The 16,949-nt window shown below is 38.9% G+C and overlaps 1 protein-coding gene across 2 annotated transcripts; it reads right to left on the bottom strand.

Moving 5' to 3' along the window:
- Positions 1 to 1,828: 1,828 nt before the first annotated feature.
- FAM45A (family with sequence similarity 45 member A) lies at positions 1,829 to 16,836 on the bottom strand. Of its 2 annotated transcripts, none has more exons than XM_015819468.1 (9): positions 16,710 to 16,836; positions 14,581 to 14,777; positions 12,720 to 12,799; positions 10,851 to 10,999; positions 10,082 to 10,193; positions 8,627 to 8,727; positions 6,973 to 7,080; positions 4,900 to 4,994; positions 1,829 to 2,039 (listed from the first exon to the last, which is right to left on the bottom strand). In XM_015819468.1, exons 1-9 carry the CDS (start codon positions 16,753 to 16,755, stop codon positions 1,863 to 1,865), a joined length of 1,065 nt encoding a protein of 354 aa, XP_015674954.1. In that variant the 5' UTR covers positions 16,756 to 16,836; the 3' UTR covers positions 1,829 to 1,862. The 2 variants fall into 2 exon arrangements, with proteins under 2 accessions (XP_015674954.1, XP_015674955.1); XM_015819469.1 differs by lacking the exon at positions 16,710 to 16,836 and adding an exon at positions 16,332 to 16,394.
- Between the last annotated feature and the right edge of the window lie 113 nt (positions 16,837 to 16,949).

The following is a 16,949-nucleotide window of genomic DNA, read 5'->3' on the forward strand; positions in this document are numbered from 1 at the left end:
ATTTTATCCGTTAACACATCAATGGCGAAGATAATACTATCAAGGAAAAAAAATAGCCATATGAAATTAAATTAAGTTGGTTTTTAAATTTTTAAATCATATATTTTTGTACAAAAGTGAGTGGCACATCCCTGAAAATAGGGGTGCTCTAGTCATATTCATATCCTAATTTAGATTTTTTTTCCCAATAATTGCACATTCTCCTATATTGCAATATGCAACTCATGAGTCAAAAACAAGATTCTCAATATTGCTAGTATACATCATGGATCATAGTTAAACAGTATTTCATAAAATATTAATAGAAATAAGTGTGTTTAATTAAAACAGTCTATAATCACATGCAAAAAGCAAGAATCATAAATGTCCATTTTAAAAGCAAAGTGCTACTGCATAGCCTCAAATGTTAACGGATTTTTTAGTTTTATTCTTTTTTACAAACCTCTTAGTTTTATAATAGTTTTGAATTAATAAGCTAAACCTTCCACAAAAATGTGCTCAGCCAAACGTCAATGGCGATTCCAGGGAAAGGCAAAGTTGAGCAATAAAAAAATCTAGTCCTATATTCTTTCTGCAAAGGATACATGCTGACATCTTATAACCCACAAGGAGAGTAGCTTCAGAAAAACAGGAGGAAGGAATTAAACCTCCTGGTCCCTTGAAGGAGGGGAAAAAAAAGAATTTTACAGCTGTCTTCCTAAAAACAACAGCTACTGGTTATTTTAATATATATGTGTGTGTGTGTATATATATATGTATATATATTCAATAGGACTGTTTTTTATAAGTAAACAGCTCCCAAACTCAATCAGGATTCATCATCACCAAAAGTTGCACATACTCTTATTCTAAAAACCCAAAGTGCACCTATGTGAGGTATGGCTAGCAGGCACATTGAATATTTTGGCAGTGTGACCAAGAGATGTAATCTGTCAAACATCCAGAGATTGCTTGTGGGAAGTCACACTGCATATACAACTCTTAGGGTCAGAGTACAAGTTGTCCTCAACTCACGACCGCAATGGAGCCCAAAATTTCTGTTGCTAAGTGAGACATTTGTTAAGTGAATCTTGCCCCATTTTATGACTTTTCTTGCCACAGTTTTTAAACGAATTACTGCAGTTGTTAAGTTAGTAACACAGTTGTTAATGAAGCTGGCTTCCCTGCTGACTTTCCTTGTAGGAAGGTCGCAAAAAATGATCACATGACCTTGGGACACTGCAACTCAATGAGTCAGTTGCCAAGTGTCTGAATTTTGATCGCGTGACCACGGGGATCCTGCAACGGTTGTTAAGTGAAAAACAATATTAAGTCACTTTTTTCAGTGCCATTGTAATTTTGAACTGTCACTAAATGAACTGTTGTAAGTCAAGGACCACCTGTATTGGTTGATTTAACTGAAGCTCTAACTTTCAGCTTCTTTGCAAGTTACGGATGTGCTAAGCCTGACTAGAATTGAGGCAGTCTGCTAGGAATCCTGGGTGTTGTGTTCCCAACACAGTACTTGGGAGGTGTCAAATTGAAGAAGGCTTATTTATTTTGTGTGATTCTAAGAGTATTTATGTCATTAACAATTTGATTATTGATTTCTGGGTGCTGATTGGGCTTGACAATATTTCACCTTAATGCAAGCTCAAACCATCGTGTCTTCAGGCCTTTTGTAGGAAGAACTGACAATGGCATACTATAGTCAATGTTTTATGGCCCACTGATGGAATTTCAAGCCTGTATCATTGCTTATCCTCTCCAGAAAAGTATATTTTTTTAAAAAACAAAACCAACAACAACCTTCCACAGAATTCTTTACATAAGCATTATAGCAAAGTACTTTTAAAGTATTCCACTGACGTTTATTTACAACATCAGATTTTAAGCATTTGTTCAGCAGCTGCCAAATGATAAAGGAAATTTTCTGTTGCTGGTGGGAATCGCTTTTGTTTCAGTGCTTCTAAGTTAAGTGATGGCTTCTCACCATCATGAGTGACTTCTGTGAATGAAGCCAGATTTGTCAAGATTTCCTTTGTCTTCAATGAAACATCCTGCAGAGACATTTTAAAATAAAGAGAGCAAATATGAAAAAGTTAGTTAAAAAAAAGCTCTTCTTAATCTGAGATTTATGTCAGGTCAGTATAAACGTTTGATAAAAACGATAAAGGCGGGATACAAATAACAATACAAAAGCCCTATAGATACTATTTTCTGAGATGGAATACTATTGGAATATTTAAACTAGGTTTGATGTGATTTCATATTACTGCTGCTGTTCTGAATGTTGTCAATATATGAATCTAGTAGATTCACACACAATGTCTAGGTTTATGCATATCATTTGAAATGTGTTAGATGGTAACAAACTCAACTGCTATAATTTTTTAATTACCATTTTAGAACACTGCATATACGCTGCCAATTGTGGCTTATCAAAAGGAATATATTTAAACAAATAATAGCTAAAAGTAATGTATGAATCTCTGCATGCTTAAAGGATATATAGATATGCGGCTTTCTGAAAAGGTTCTTTTCCAGTGCTAGTTGGAGATGCCAGGGACTACAAATATATACGGTATACAGTGTACAGTATTTGTTTATCATGAAAATGTGGGGTAAGATGCCATGGGTAATGCATAAAGGTAGTCCATTTATTTAGCGCAGACATGTCAAACACAAGGCCCGGGGGCCGGATGCGGCCCGCGAAGTGGTTTCATGTGGCCTGCGAAGCCATCCTGGAAACAGTGAGAGAACGGCCCCTGCTGCCTTGGCCCTGGCCCAGGCCGGCCGGGAGCCAATGTACAATTTTGTGGTGGCCATCTATGCTGAAACGCATTTAGTCTTAGGTCCACAAGGCCGTCTAGAAACAGCGAGGAACAGTCCCTGCCGTGTCGGCCCCACCCCCTGGGTTCATGCTGGGGAGGTGTCACCCTTTGTGAGGAATGAAGAAATGGACCATGCCTTGGTGCTTGCCCCGGTCCCACCCCCTTCTTCCAGAAACTCTCAGATCTGTCCCACTCCTGCTCAGGCCCCCACAGGCATCCTTGACACGAACGATGTAGAGCTGGCTATGCCCACCCAGTAGGCCACACCCACTCTGGCCACACCCACCCGGCCCAAGGGCAACCGCAATGCTGATGCGGCCCTCAATGAAATTGAGTTTGACACCCCTGATTTAGCGGCTGTTCAAAATTATAGTGGTAACTGCACAAATGGTATTTGCATTGGGTGCTCAAGAGTTCTGATTATTGTAGCATCCCTGCAGTCATGTGATTTCTGATTTTCCCTGCCGGTTTCCCACAAGTAAAGTCAATGGGGAGGCTGGCAGGAAGTTGGAAGTCGTAGTCATGTGAGGTCTTCACTTAATGACCTGCATGGTCATCACTTAACAATGGAACTGGGACTGTCAGAATTTCTGTTGCTAAGTGACACAGTCTTGTGCTATCAGACTTTACAACTCTATTGCTAGCAATGGCAATTCCAGTCCCAATTGCCATGGACATCCAGGGGCTACCTGGATTGTTAAAAAAAAAAATGAAATTTTCGAATGCAGAGACATGTAAGTATGAGTGTGGGTGTAATCATCTGAGAAGTCAAGATGATAAGCAGGAAAATAATGCAAAAAGAGTGAGGCATTATTATTGTGTTTAATTTTAAATTATCTAAACTTATTTTAAAAGGGAGTTAAAGTGTGTTATAGATTTGGTTACATAATTAGTTGGATAATGTTATTTAGATTATGTTAATATATTTGTAACCCTGTGAACAGCTCTGGGAAGTGGGGGGGGTTTGGGGGGTGGGGAAGGGGGTTTATTTTGTAAATGTTATAAAACTTTTAATAATAATAATAAAAAAAAGTGAGGCTGCCTAATGCACATGGCAGGACCAGGACCTTTTCTCTTAGGTTTTGAAGGATTTTAAGTGTTCTTTGTCTTTTTTCTAAAACCAATTATTGTTTAAGGTTTATATTATAGGTTTTGTGCTTATGTCAAAAACATCTATTTTAAAATAAATTAAGGAATCACAAGTGGCAAATATGGTCAAAGGATATTTCACTGATTGGAAAAACAGTAACTTTGAGGCCACAGATGACCCGTTCCTACTTCAGATTATCAGCGGGTAACCAGCTCTCCTCAACTTTTGACTCACATATTTATTTAAATATATTAAGTTGGTGAATATTTCCAATTTAATTTATGAAGAACTTAACAGTTGTACATTATGTATGGATTCAAGGAACAATGGCTTGCTTTAAATCAAATCAATTTCAGTTCCAGCTTTGTTTAGAAAAGCAGGTTTTTATCTTAAAATAAAAGCTGGTCTCTTCTCCGCCTTCTATAGGAGACACATAGTCTGAAGTTTTGCCAGAGCTCAGTCAGTCATCTAAACCAGTGGTGGCAAACCTATGGCACGCGTGAGCCCTCTCTGTGGGCACACGTGCCGTTGCCCCAGCCTCGCCTCCCCCCACGACCCCCTCACCAGCAGCCTCCCTGGAGGAGAGTCGCCCCTGAGCATGGCCCACACGGAGCAGTGCAGCCAAGGACATGGCAGCCAGGCAGCGTAGACAAGACTCTGCCCTCATGCCCCATCACGCACAGTTGATGCTGCGGGGCACGGGCAGAGGGTGTGGCTGCCATGGTGCTGCTGGGCTGCCTGGGTGATCTACCGCGGGCCCTCGAGGCGGTGAGTGGCCCTGCGGGCAGGCAAGATGGTGGATGGGGTGGGGGCGGGGCAGGGGGCGGAGTAGGGGTGGTGCCAGTTTTTGGGCACTCGGTCTCTAAAAGGTTCGCCATCACTGATCTAAACCATCTTAACTCTGGCTTAAATACTAATAACTCTATTCTATACCAGGAGTGTAATAGTTTAGATAACAAAATAATATTAAAGACTGAAATAATACAAAAACCTAACCTTTATAACTTGACTGTTTGATTTCTCTGGATCTTCTGCAGACTGAACAATTAGCTGACCAAGTTCTTTATGCAATTTTCCCATTGTCATTGCCTCTGAGGGGGAAGAGAAGTATACCATCACTCATTTCCTTTATATAAATAAATGAAAATAAACATATAACTCCAAAACAGAACTGTAATCACAACATCAGAATTTGGGTTAAAAGACCACATTGCCACACAAAAGGTACATATTTGTCATACCAAAGATCACATTGCCACACAAAAAGTACACATTTCTAGATCAAGATTTCTTCGAGCTGCATTCAATGACAATTCTTTGCTCTTTGTATAATGCTAAAATGTTGCTTCTTTGTAATTTAATAATAGAGCTGAACTGATAGAATTCCCCCATTCTGCTATCGTTTAGGATCCATATTTCAGTTTCCATACAGTAGTATCATCTCTTTCAATCAGAAAAGAACTGTGGTGGCATCGCTTTTATCCAACTAGACCAGTGGCCCCAACCTTTTGGACACCAGGGACTGGTTCCATGGAAGGGGTTTTTCCGCAGACTGGAGGGGATATGGTTTCACATGCTGCCTGCATCCTGTGGATGGGGCTTTACTCGTTTGCACGGCCCGGTTTCTGGCATGCCATGGTCCGGTGCCGATCCACGGACCGGGGGTTGGGGACCCCTGAACTAGACGATTAAGTGAAAACCCTACTGTTAGCTTTTAATTAAATAACTTTTCCTTCTTTCAAATCATTCCTTAAAATAAGCATTTTTTCCTATTTTCTTCCGTGTGCCTGGGTCAGGAAATTAGCATTGACACTAATAACTTACATCTTAGTTCATTCCATCTTATGTTAACAGTTTTCTGAGTATTGGAACAGAGGAACGCACTACACCATAGAAGAGGATATTGAAATTTCCTACACCACCTTCCACATTTAGGAGGCTATTGGAGATCAGAGAATTAGAACAGTAATGGGCAAAGGGAGGCATTGTAGAATACCATTACGTAGGAATTTCTTCTTGCCTTTCGGCCTTATCCTAGGATCCTGGATGCCAAACTGACTTCAATCTGCTAACACCAGTAATAAAATCATACTCCTCCATGACCCAGGTACAAGGTAGAACTGGGGTGAATAAACTAAATCCTGGTTGGGTGAAAACATGTTTCCTTATCAAACATTTGCTCTTCCGGGTCTTAAATGCCTAGCAGCTATAACACCAAGGAAAGTGGCTTGTAAAGTTTCTCTTGGAAATTTTTATGATCATCATATACGCTGATATATGATGAGATATTAGACCACATATTTTTGGCTGACCACGAGGGACACTGTAGGAGTTCTGCTAGCATACTGCTCATCTTGCAGTCCAGTTGTTCCATCAATCTTTTGACATGATCAGATCACTTCCTAGTCAATGTGATACTACAAGCAGTCCTCGTTTAGCGACAGTTCACAGGGTGTGTGTGAAAAAGTAACTTTACGACCAATCGTCACATTTACAACCTTCACAGGCCTATAAAGCAAAGGAAAACTGAAGATCATAAGTATAGCGTGGCTTCACTTAGCAATTGATTCACTTAGTGACTGAGTTGCCAGTCCCAATTATGGTCACTAAATGAGGACTACCTGTAGTCAGTTCTGGTGACCTCCACAGGGGAGAAAAAGACCAATTAGGACTTTTGGCCTTAGGCACCTCATAAATTCAATTACTTTTAAAAAAAATTCCCAGTGCTCTGGGGATCAATTTTATAATAATCAGTTTATCTCTGGAATTGCTACAGAGTTGATTCAGAATTGATCCTTCTTAGTCATCAATCTAAGAGTTCTTTATTTTCTAAGGAATTCTGGGAAATGAGTCAGAAAAGGAGGATTGAATTTAATTGAACATGACACAAGCCCAGTTTGAGCTTGGATGTAATAGGAGTGAAGCACCACTTTTTAATGATTATGTAGGATATTATAATGGATATTTTTGACATATTATTTTATAATGTAGTGAGCCACCCAGAAGCATATCCCATATGCAAACAAATACATTTATATATGAGAAAAGTAGATGACATAGCCCACAAACCTTTTGCCTGATGTGAAATGGTGATTTCACTTTCAGCCAGATTGACATATACATCATAAAGATCTATCCTGTTGTTCACTTCTGAATCTATACATCCAGCAATGTATCCTGATAAGAAAAGATTTTAGAATGTTTCAGTAAAAGCAGTCTCACTAGAAGTACTTTAATATGGGAATCCTTGGTGCTCTCTGAGGTTGGTTGTTTTCTTGCAGACGTTTAATTGCCAAACTAGATACCATCATCAGTGCTAGTAGAGAATGGGTTTTGCTTTCATTTTGTATACTAGTGGCTTGTCCAGACAGTATTGGTAGGAGTGGTCTTGATTGGGATATTGTTTGCTTCTGGATTGTTATTAAAGTATTAATCTTGGTGTTAATCTCTGCTCATCTGGGTGTTGATTGCTTGTGAGGAGGTCTTTTAGTCTTTTTGTTTTCTTTTTGGCTTTCTGATTGTCTCTTTTGAATGGTATGTAGATATTTTTCTCTACGTGCCTGTTGATGCCTGATTTGTGTGACTCAAACCAAAAGACCTCATCAGCAATCAAAACCTAGATAAACAGAGATTAATATTAGATCAACAATTGATAAGCAAACAATATCTCAATCAAGAAACTACCAATGCAGACAAACAGCCCAATCAAGGAACCACCACCAACACTCCCACCAACACTAACGTGGCAAGCCACTAATATATCAAACGACAGCAACTCACACTCCCTACTAGCACTGATGATGTTCTATAGTTTGATAATGAAACATCTGCAAGAAAATAAACTCAGAGAGTACCAAGGACCCCAAGAGTTCAACGTGAGTTACAAATATTCTCTTCCATCACTTTTATATGAATTTAAGAAGTTTAAAATTACTTTTATTCATTTTATAGTCTTGAACATGCATGCTAACATTGGACCTCTACCAGTATCATAGAAATTTACCTCATAAATAACAGGTACCAAATTCTATATTTGTATTTGTATTCCATTATTCTACAAGAAATCCAAGCAACTACTTTTTGCAATAGATAATTAGGAGTTGTCCAGTACTGCGATTTCCAAACATGTGAGCCACCAAATGGATCATAAGATTATTAGTGTGACTTTGAAGGAACTATAATGAATAGTATCTTTTCTGGGCTTTGACCATCATCTTGTGATATTTGAGCTGATATCTCAACATCTTACAAAAGTTCAAATTATGTAATACTACTGTGAATGCTTCTTTGGATTAGAATGTTAATACCTTTTATAATATAGAGAAGTACTATAGAAGCATATTAGAGACAATTAATAAACACTGTCTTATGGGGCCCTGGAAGCATGCCTTTTTTGTCACAGCATCTACCCTCTGGAACACCATATTCCTTGAGTTAAGATTGGCCCTAACCCTGGTGGACTTTTGTAAAGCACTGAAGATTCACAGGAGGCTAGATGGCCTGGTAAGAGGTCTTAGTCAACTATTTGTCCTTGGTGACTATGGTAGTGACCCTTTGTTTATACTGTTTATAATATTTGAATATGTTATTATCTGCCCATAGTGACATGGATGATTATATAGATTGATTTAATAAATGAACTATTTTTTCTATTACCACAAAAGTTAATTTAGTCATTCTGCTACTGTATGTAATGCTGATTTACATCCATTATCAGTAATACCTGGACACATTTTTAATGCTTCTAATTCATCATCATTCAGATGCACATATGAATGAAGAATTGACCAATCTTGTCGGTGCCACACTAAGGCTGGTAATGCCCTAAAAGAAAAAAAGTTTTATTATTTTAATACAATGGTTCATATCATCTCCTCAAAGGATGCACTAACTGGTCTTGTCCCTTTTGCCTAGCTTATGAGGGGATCAGGACTCTAAATCATATGAAATAATTTCAGCCATAGATAGTAAGCCATACCAAAGATGGAAGGGCATTTTTTATAATATACTATATGGATAGATGCATGGCCAGCAGGCATACCCTGGACCCACTTCAAAACTGGAATTTTACAAAAACAAATGCATTCAATGTTAATAAATGTTTTGAGGGTGTCAACTCTGTTGAGCATTGCTTTTACAGAATCTGTAAATCACCATTTATTTTACAAAATGATTAACCACAATAGTGGATAAGTACAAAGAGATTACTTTGACACAAATCAATAGGACCAATTATCTTAATAGACTGTAGTATGTTTCAAAACAAACTAATTTCATGCAATGGCTTACTGAGCCAAATTACGATTAGTTATAAATCATAATCACATTTAAGAACTGCACTGGGAAATCCAATACCTCCAACTGACAGGGCAAACTCCAAAACTGACAGGACAAACTACTATATGTACAGAGAGCAAACCCCACTCTCTTCTAGCACTGAAGATGTTACTTCATCAGATATTGAAATTTCTTCAGGAAGACTATCTAGAGAGCACCAAGGACTACACAACAGATACTTTATTCAGGCATTCTTTTATACAACAAAGATTTATTTATTTGTATCCCACCTTTATTATTTTTACAAATAACTCAAGGCAGCGAACATATCAAACATTTCTTCTCCTATTTTCCCCACAACAGCAACCCTGTGAGATGTGTAGGACTGAGAGTGACTGGCCCAAAGTCACCCAGCTGGCTTTCATGGCTAAGGTGGGACTTGAACTCATGGCCTCCTGCTTTCTAACCCTGTACCTTAAACACTAGATCAAAGATATCTCCTGTTATGAAAAGTTTGACATTGGGTATTAATTTTACTGACTACATGGTAACTACATGGGTTAGCACTACAATCAACATTAAGGACATCCTGAAACTGGAGGTGAGGGAAGGGTAAAATAAAAGACTCTTTTGAACTGGACTTTTCAGTGGTCTTTTGAAAACAATACAAAGTTAAACCACTGTTAAATTTTGACACCAAACCAGGCCATGTGCAAGGACTCACATTATAACTGAATGTTACATACATACATATGTATGTATGTATGTGTAGTGTGGGTGTGTGTGTATACACACACACACACACACACAAATTATTAGAAATAAATAAGGAGTTTGACCAAGAGACTTGAAAATGAAATTAAGTGAAGGAGAACCTTTTTATTTCATCAATTTGTTTTACCTGGTAAATTCAAGGATAGTTTCTATTCTTGGATGATATACTACAATTCTTTTCTTTAACATGAGCGCAGTATACAGGATGACTGTTTCCATTCCAAACTGAAACACTATATCTAGGACAATCAGAAGTTAAAACAGAATCTTAATATAACAAAATAGAATTCTGTACAATTAACAACATAACTATATGAACAATTATAATTTACTTGAATTCACTTTTACAAACAGGCAAAATTTGTTCAGATTTACAGAATACTTTTTAGATATATCAAGCTACAGTTTGATACTACATCTATGTCATAGCTTGTTTAACTCACAATAGAGTAGATTCACCTAACATGCCAAGCCGTGGTTTATAAGCTCCAAAGATCAAACCAATAACACGTGAACCTGGCATTTATTTTACATTTTTTTTTTAGAATGCAAACATTGTGTATCTTTTACATCCTTTTGCTTTTATTAAAAACCATCCTACCAATTCAATTCATGCCAGGATTTTATTTTTCTCACCCTCTGCAGGGGAGGGCACAAAACAGAAACCCAAAGCAGGCCCTGGAAAACTCTTGTAACTCCCAAGATTCACTTTTGCTGATGGTAGCCTTGAGGAAAAAGCTGGTGATGCAACTAATCACAACCTGTATTTTGAAAACAGTGGTTGTTGTGCTTTCAGGGTCAGCTTACTTGGAACTAAATTTCATTGAAAGAAAGGAAGTTTATTTTTAAGAATGCATAGTTTTAACCCGAACTGTTTTTTTTAAAAAAAATCTCACCTTTGACTGAGCCTGCAAGATAAGCTTTTCTGATATCAAAATCTTTGCTTAGGAAAGAACCATTTTCTTCACTCTGACAAATCCCCTTTGTAAGGACAGAAATATAACTCTCCATCATCTTTACAGGGGTCCTATATTTCAGGTATATTCTGAAAAATAAATTGAACCTCAATAATCTGAGCCAAAAAGAATAAAGTGTTTTTTTCACCCATGAAAACATTTACCCACTGCCGTTTTTGCAAGACTTACTAAATCCCACAATGTGACCTGTGCTCCTTCCTCTTTTGTTCTCTCTGGTTCCCTCTAGCCATCCTTCCCCTCTTTATTATCTTGCTTATTTCCCAGTCCTTTCCATACCAGAGGATTTCTTACAATTACTTTCAACATCGTCATATATTACTTTATAATTTTTTAAACACCACACAGGAGATAATCTTTCAAGTCCATCTAGCCCAGCGGTTCTCAACCTATGGGACGTGACCCCATTTGGGGTCGATCGACCATTTCACCAAGCAAGGCTGTCCGCCATTTTTTTCCCCTTTTCCGGCGGGTGCCTTACCTCCCTTGAGCTGGGCCAGCTGGTGGTCGGCCTGCTCCGTCTTTGCCGCTTGCCAGCTACGCCTCGGCCGGCGCAGGGGGCGGAACTACGCATGCGCGGTGCTCCCAGGCAGGGAAAGTCCTCGACTTACGACCGGTTGGGTAGTCCTCGACTTACGACCGGTTTAGTCCTCGACTTACGACCGGTTTAGTCCTCGACTTACGACCGGTTGGGGTCGCGGCATTAAAAAGGTTGAGAACCACTGATCTAGTCCCATCACTTTCTAAAATCCACATCCTAGTTCCCTTTTTGCTGTTTTCCAAAAAAGTAAAGCTTTTCTTTTTAAACCACACATTTACATCAGAGTTTCTATCATCCAAGGTGGAAGGTGGTTTTCCTAATGATATAGTAAAGCTTGTACTTTGGAAGAGTCTTAATTTCAAAGAAATTAATAGCAAGCAGCTTTTTAAAGTAATTAAGAGAAAGTAGGCAAACCCAGTGTCTCTTTGAAAGGATGATCCTCTTCCCAGAGGATCTCAAACCTGCTGTAGATCACTGTTTTATGATCTCTTTGCAGGGAGATTCTGTATGGAGCAATCTTTTGGGCAATCCCTTTCCCTCTCCTTGATCGGGAGAATTCTGAGGACCCAATACTTTCACTGGCTCCTATTTCCACCATAGTCATTAGCTCGACAAAAAGCAAAGTCATGTTCAGTCCACCATTGCTGACTCTCGAAGTATTACCAGTATTAACAATAATCTAACCTGGATATAATATGAATATAGTTAAACTGGTCTTTCTCCAGGTAGAGATCTTATTTTTATTTATTTCTATAGCCAGATAGAATTGCTGTACATGAAGTTCTACATAGAGCTGGAACATGATCTACATCAGTTTTTCTCAACCTTGACAATTTTAAGACATGTGGACTTCAACTCCCAGAATTCCACAGCCAGCAATGCTGGCTGTGGAATTCTGGGAGTTGAAGTCCACATGCCTTAAAATTGTCAAGGTTGAGAAACACTGATCTACATCATGCAGGAAGACAAATCTTGCTAGATTTATTGTGAATAACGTGCTTACGATAGAACTACATTTGAGAAGAAATGCACTTCAACTTGTTCACTTCATGGTTTCCTGTGAGAACTGCTAATAGGATACTATTATGTGTCATTTTTGCAGTTTTATTCACTTGAAATGATCAGTAATTATATGTACAATTATGATCCTTTCAGAAATATTGTCACCTCTTAGTTGGGAATACATTGCTGTGCAAAAGGTTTAGCTACTCAGCCATGCAGTTGTAGAAAATGTATCAAGCAATACACACCTACAGAGAATCCTAGAGAAGGCTGCATACTTTTCTGGATTGAAGTCTTTGGTTGTCAGAACAATGGAAAAATGGGTCACCTATGCAACATACAAAAAAAAGTTAACATCCAAATACTTTCTTGTAAAATAATAATATAAATAATTGGAAAGGAGAGACAATTTGGCAGATAAAGCTGCTTAGATTTACTTAAGAGCTGGACTTTGACAGGGAAGGTCCACTTGTGGTGTCTGGGCAGTGACTTGTGGGGAAGATTGTTGAGAATAGTTAAGACTGCAGAGGATCTTGAAGGAAATAAATTATCTGGACCTGTTTCAGTCAGAGTTCAGGCCCTTTGCACAGGTCCATTTAGTGCACTGTTTTTGCCCATCCCTAGAGTGGAAGACTCTTCAAAAAATCACTCATGCCTTAGTTCCCCTCATGAATAAACAACACCTGCAACATGGTCTACATGAGGCTGCCCTTGAAGGCCACATGGAAATCACAGTTGGTCCAGAATGCTATAGTACAGGCAGGGACAAATGAGTATACCACGATATGTCCATGAGCTGCACTGTTCCATGAGCTGCACAGGTTGCCAATTGGCTTCTGGATGCAATTCAAGGTACTGGTTGTCATCTGTAACACTTTGTGTTGCACAGGACCTGCTTATTTGAAGAACTGCTTATCTTCAATAGTTCTAACTGCCTAATACAGTGGTTCTCAACCTTTTTAATGCCGCGACCCCAACCGGTCGTAAGTCGAGGACTAAGCCGGTCGTAAGTCGAGGACTAAACCAGTCGTAAGTCGAGGACTAAACCAGTCGTAAGTCGAAGACTACCCAACCGGTCGTAAGTCGAGGACTTTCCCTGCCCGGGAGTGCCGCGCATGTGTGGTTCCGGCCCCTGCGCCGGCCGAGGCGTAGCTGGCAAGTGGCAGAGATGGAGCAGGCCGACCACCAGCTGGCCCAGCTCAAGGGAGGTAAGGCACCTGCCAAAAAAGGGGAAAAAATGGTGGACAAAAAAAATGGCGGGAAAAAAATGGCGGACAGCCTTGCTTGGCGACCCCCGTGAAATGGTCGATCGACCCCAAATGGGGTCCTGACCCACAGGTTGAGAACCACTGGCCTAATAAGATCAGGCAGATTGTTTAATTGAAGGGCTCTGGAGCATGAAGCAACATCATCTATTGGGATCTAGGATGTGCCTTCTTAGTTGTGTGTGCCTTCTTAGTTGTCATATCTGCCATCTGGAGCAGCATTCCCCTGAGGATCTGTAGAGCTCCCAACCTGATGGAGTTCCAGAGGTCACCAAAAACATGGCTTTGTTCCTAGGCCTAGAGGTAGGATGGCTACTGAGCCCATCAGTTTTGCTTTGGGATATTTGGGGACATTATTGGGTTCCTTCTGGACACTCGGAATTATTCATGATTTTTGTTTTTGTTTTTGAACCACTGAGCATCATCAGGAGCTAGGCAGTTTCCATGTTTAAATCAATAAATTAAGTTTACTACATCACTGAAAATCTATGGATACTCATTACAGACCAATACATCTTGGATATTATGCAAACATCCAGTTTAACTTCAGCTGATGCAAACATAAAAACCAGTTATTTTTTTCTATTATTTTTTCCAAATTGCTTTTTTTATCACATATGTTATCACATATGTTATCACATATATAGATAACAAATTGCTTTTGTTATCACATATATATTGTTATCACATATATTATATAGGATATTGATAGGTTATCCCTTACAAAATCAGCAGACATAAAAATAAGCCTTGTTGCAAAAATCCAATTAATCTCTTAATAGGGTAATGAATGTGCAAATAAGATCTTTCTATCAAGCCCCCTTTCTCCAAATTTCAATCTTACCCTTTTCAAGGTAGAAGCCTCTGGAATTTCCATGGTTGTAATATAAAACCATGTTAGTTTGTACTGACCAAATAGGAAAGTGTGAAGCTGTTTATTCTCATCTGTAAGGCAGCATTTTCTCAATAAGAGGTCTCTGAATGCAATTGTTGTAGAAGGATAACACCAAACCCACAGAGCATCTCCATTGGTATCTTTTTCTATGGTGGAAAGATGTTCACTGTGAGAATGCCAACAGCAGCAAGGGAGTAAATTGATCAGTTAGATCCAATTGTGCATTTGACTTAATGCCCACTTTTATACATTTTAAAAATACATTATGGAAGCCTTAATAGTTCAGGAAATTAATTCATATTTATGGCAACATATATACATGTATTTTAATCTGTAATGTGATATTAATCTGGAACAATTTTATTAAAAATATGAAACAAAGCAGCAAATTCTATAGCCACAGCAGCAAATTCTACATTTTAGCTAAAAGCACATTTAATTTTAAAACTATGACAAACTGTATTTCCTTATCTAGACTTCCTCTTTCCTCTGCTGTTTCCCTTGTATTAAACTTTACACTGTACTCTTTGTCAACTCTGCAACGAATTGAACTGAAGCCATTTTCAATTCATTTTCAGTTGCCACATATTTTAGAAAGGGTTGAGAGTGTAGTTTTAAGATAGCCATAACAATTTTCAAGTATGGGAAACAAGGTCATTACTGGTAACATTTTGGCAGGGCTGGAGATCTGGGAGGAGTACCTGCGTTTAGTAACAATTGGAGAATGTGATTTATGACATCTAATTGGAGTGGGAATTGCAACTTGCAACTTTGTAACCAGGGGGACAGAAATTTAGTCTTGGGTTCACCTTTGTATGTGCTGTTATTTTGTAGCCAAATAAAAATGTTCTTTGAGGAAGAATTCCTTGCCTTGAAATTCTTTTAATTGGTCTCATCTATCGGAACCATGACACTCTTCTTGTAGCAAGAATCTCCTCTACTAGAATTTTTAAAAAATCAATGCATTGAGTGTGCTAAATAACAATAATAGTTTATTTGTTGTTAAATTCTTCCATTATGGTTTCCCTGCTAAGTGAAGTGAGATAAATGATGGCAAAAAAGGCTTCCTAAGTGAGGCCTTGATTCAAGAATGATTTCACATCAAGGGAGATCTAGTAATTGCACTGGTGATAAACTAAGACATTTATCCTGAGCATTTTTATAGCTATCTACAATCAGCATTATATGAGGAAAGCAACTTTTTAAATTTTTCCTGCATTCAATTACTTTTCCAGTCTTCATTCAGAAAAGGATTGGAATTTTAGGATAACTAGAAAGGGGTCTTTTGCAAATTAGAGGCTAAGGCCCCTTTGTAAATTAATAGGAGATAGGTGCAGGTGACTACTTCACTCAACATTCAGAGCGACTATTACTTTTAAGCATATAATCAACTGCAATAGCTAAATTCAGGGATCACACTAAATTATAAAGTGGCTGGATTTATTCTAACTTTGCACATTGTGCAGAATGCTGCATGTAAAGTCTTCTTTACATCAAGTTCAACTTAGCGTTTTCTTTTTCAATTCACCGCCATGGGATTTGCTTGATCTTCTAAGTCAATATTAAACAAGTTTGAGCCTGAACCCGTTTTGTTTTTTTTTAAGTTTCCCACGGGGTCCCAAAGTGCTGTGCCCTAGCCTAGCTGTACTCATTACAAGGCAGGAGGTGTTAGGAAGAGGGGTGATAGTAAAAAGAATCACGCTAGAAGAATGGAAGGATACTCCTCCGCTCGCTTATTCTTGTTTAGGTGAAGGGAGCATGCAAAGTCGCTTTCTTTCTTTTCTAGCCTTCTCGTCTACTCTTTGTGCATGGGCATAGGCGGACCTGAAAGAGTGCAACAATCCTGTTGGATCATGCGTAGCCAAAGGCAAAACGCTTTTAGACTTATCTTCTATGGGCAATTGGAAAAGGAGAAAAAGGAAGACGTTCCCTCTCATCTGCCTTCCCCCACTGCTTCATGAACACACAAATTTCCATAATAGAAATATGGAAACGAGGGATGTTAACCAGCTCTTCCCCCCCCCCCCCCCAAAGCCGGCATTCCCACAACATGCAGCCAGGACCAGAGATGCGCTTACCAATCAAACCTACACCCAAAAGCAGCTGAGCCTCCGTCTCTGCCATCTTTCTCCTCCCAGCGCCAGGATCCCTCCTCTGTTTCCTGAGAGACCCATCATGGGCCTCAGAGCGGGAGAATAATTGAGTAACACGCCTCCTGGCTTCCGGCTTGATTTCGCTCTTCGCTTACAGAAATGAACGTGTCCGGATGCAAGTGTAAAGTGTCTCCGCGAGATTTTTTCCCTCATTTATTTTAAAGA

The sequence above is a fragment of the Protobothrops mucrosquamatus genome, unplaced genomic scaffold (genome assembly GCF_001527695.2).
Source record: "Protobothrops mucrosquamatus isolate PMUCROS unplaced genomic scaffold, P.Mucros_1.0 scaffold930, whole genome shotgun sequence".
In the NCBI taxonomy this organism is placed as follows: domain Eukaryota; kingdom Metazoa; phylum Chordata; class Lepidosauria; order Squamata; family Viperidae; genus Protobothrops; species Protobothrops mucrosquamatus.

What these genes read in the sequence shown, in the direction of transcription:
- FAM45A (XM_015819468.1), bottom strand. Translation starts at nt 16,755, where the DNA reads ATGGCAGAGACGGAGGCTCAGCTGCTTTTGGGTGTAGGTTTGATTG. An exon ending in TTCTCTAGGATTCTCTGTAG is followed by an intron (nt 11,000 to 12,719) that starts GTGTGTATTGCT and finishes TTTATTTTTCAG; the next exon opens with AATATACCTGAAATATAGGA. An exon ending in CATTTCACATCAGGCAAAAG is followed by an intron (nt 4,995 to 6,972) that starts GTTTGTGGGCTA and finishes CTTCCCCCTCAG; the next exon opens with AGGCAATGACAATGGGAAAA.